At 37.2% G+C, this 2,004-nt stretch overlaps 1 protein-coding gene across 1 annotated transcript; it reads right to left on the bottom strand.

Annotated features, from left to right (window-relative positions):
- Positions 1-945: 945 nt before the first annotated feature.
- On the bottom strand, positions 946-1,985 carry LOC120067492 (putative MO25-like protein At5g47540). The gene is made up of 5 exons (XM_090308338.1): positions 1,740-1,985; positions 1,546-1,620; positions 1,305-1,375; positions 1,144-1,161; positions 946-1,045 (listed from the first exon to the last, which is right to left on the bottom strand). Exons 1-5 carry the CDS (start codon positions 1,983-1,985, stop codon positions 946-948), a joined length of 510 nt encoding a protein of 169 aa, XP_090164464.1.
- Positions 1,986-2,004: the final 19 nt, after the last annotated feature.

The following is a 2,004-nucleotide window of genomic DNA, read 5'->3' as shown; positions in this document are numbered from 1 at the left end:
AAGAATGGAACCTACAAAACAAAAGCTCGTTATAGACTGAATCGCATAGCTCACTCTCTTTAAGACGTTTCGTGGCTCTGCCCAAGTGTGCAAGCAGGTCAGGAATGTTGCCACATTGTCCCTAGGATAAAACAACCCAAAAAAGAAAATCTGATTGGAAATGCACCGTTACCGACCGGAACACACACTCTTCTGACTGAATGCTCGAAAAACATGAGCAGGGAAAGAAAATAGAGACCGTGATAGGAATGAAAGGAAGTGTTTGGGAAAAAATGTTTCGTCTCGAAGGACACATCTTATATAGGCCTTCAAAGTTGAACTACCGCGAGAGAGGCGCGGGCAGCCTTTGAACGTGCAAAGGCGGGTCAGAAGATGCGGCTGGAAGATGCACGCGCAAAAGATCGGAAGACACGACCAATTGGGAATTTTAAAAAAATAATAATGAGATAAATAACAGCAAAAAAATATAATATTTTTATTAATAAAAAATAATCACACACGCACCTCGCCCGTCCGAATGGACAGCGGCGAGCGTGGGACGTCCACCAAACCCACATTAGTAGCCCAAAGTTGAAGTACAAAAGGGAGACTGTCTTTTCAAAATTCTTCAATGTGAAATTCTCCAACCAAAGGTGGTTCCCTCTAATTTTAAAAAAATAAATTTTCACCTAACACAAACCATAGTACAAATAAATTTATCCGATATGACATAAAAGAAAGTTATTAGTATATTTTCTTTTTGAGTTCAAACTATGTATAGATTGAATAGATTCAAACCTCTAACTTCTTGATCGAAAGCACATACTTTAACCAGTTGCGTAGGTTTAGGTTAACAAGTTAATTTGGTTATTACCGCAATGAGCATTTGATATATCTTTCCTAAGCTACAAAAAGACCTAATGGACTTGAGATAAGTTAAGCAAAGGAGAGAAGAAATTCATAATCTTACTCAACTCTAAATGTTGCAGAAGCATCCAATGCTACGTAAAATATTGGATGTTGAATGTAATCAAAGAACTTCATATGCTCTAATTCCAGGACATACCTGAACCAGATTAAGGATAAAAAATAAAAAGGAAGAAGGAGAAGAAGACATGATAATCAGCTAGAGCTATTCAGTAATAGGAATGCCATGGTTCATACAGCACTAAATAGTTTTGGCTGTTATTCAAGGTTTCAGACACAAGCACAGAAATGTCAGAATGATACTTCTAAATAGACTCAACTTCTGCATTGAAATTCATTGCATAATCTCTTTGAGAAAGATGTTTACATTTGCAAGAAACAAGTTAACTGGTTCATACCTAGCAACACATTGGTGTCGGATGCATTCTCTCGCAAATGAGCCATAAGTTATAGCAATGTCGCCGTCTTCCTACCTAATCAAGCCAATCATTAACCAACAATGGAGATCTTGTAATGTTAGCAATTTGATAGTTCAATCTTAAGACAATACCAATTTCTTACCCTGATATAAGAATGTCCATAATATCCATGTTGTTCTCCAAGTACTTGGAGGCAAATGGCAATTATCCGCTAATTAACCTGCTGCCGCTGCAGAATGGCGAGAACATGAGATGCACATTGTAGCAGCTGCAGGTAAGGGAAACACTGGTCAAGCTACACAACTTCAGAACTTGCAGGATTATGAAATGAATCAAGGTACTTATCAAAAACAACATTTTAAATGAAAATATGATGATCATCGTATGATTTCAAGTACAAGCTCATTAGTTCACCCCTGAGTTCAGCTTTGGAATGCTAGCGATAAAGAGGCGAAATGTATTCTCCTTGAATAACTCTTGAGTCAACTGAGAACAAGCATCTGGACTTGGTTCTGCTTCGACATTTCCATAAAGAACCGTTCTCATTTGAGAAATGATTTCGTTCAGTTCAGACATCTGCATAAATTCAAATCCAAACACAAAGTCATTTTCAACATCAAGAATCAAATATTCAATTTCTTCCAAATAAGCTAACCCCATTTTTCTCCATTTGCTAAAT

Source organism: Benincasa hispida, chromosome 12 (genome assembly GCF_027475165.1).
Source record: "Benincasa hispida cultivar pf3 chromosome 12, pf3_genome.v1.1, whole genome shotgun sequence".
In the NCBI taxonomy this organism is placed as follows: Eukaryota; Viridiplantae; Streptophyta; class Magnoliopsida; order Cucurbitales; family Cucurbitaceae; genus Benincasa; species Benincasa hispida.
The sequence above is the reverse complement of the archived record's forward strand: the minus strand, read 5'-3'. Positions and strand labels throughout refer to the sequence as shown.

What these genes read in the sequence shown, in the direction of transcription:
- LOC120067492 (XM_090308338.1), bottom strand. Translation starts at nt 1,985, where the DNA reads ATGGGGTTAGCTTATTTGGAAGAAATTGAATATTTGATTCTTGATGTT. An exon ending in TTCCAAAGCTGAACTCAGGG is followed by an intron (nt 1,621 to 1,739) that starts GTGAACTAATGA and finishes GAAGTTGTGTAG; the next exon opens with CTTGACCAGTGTTTCCCTTA. An exon ending in CCATTCTGCAGCGGCAGCAG is followed by an intron (nt 1,376 to 1,545) that starts GTTAATTAGCGG and finishes TTGATTAGGTAG; the next exon opens with GAAGACGGCGACATTGCTAT.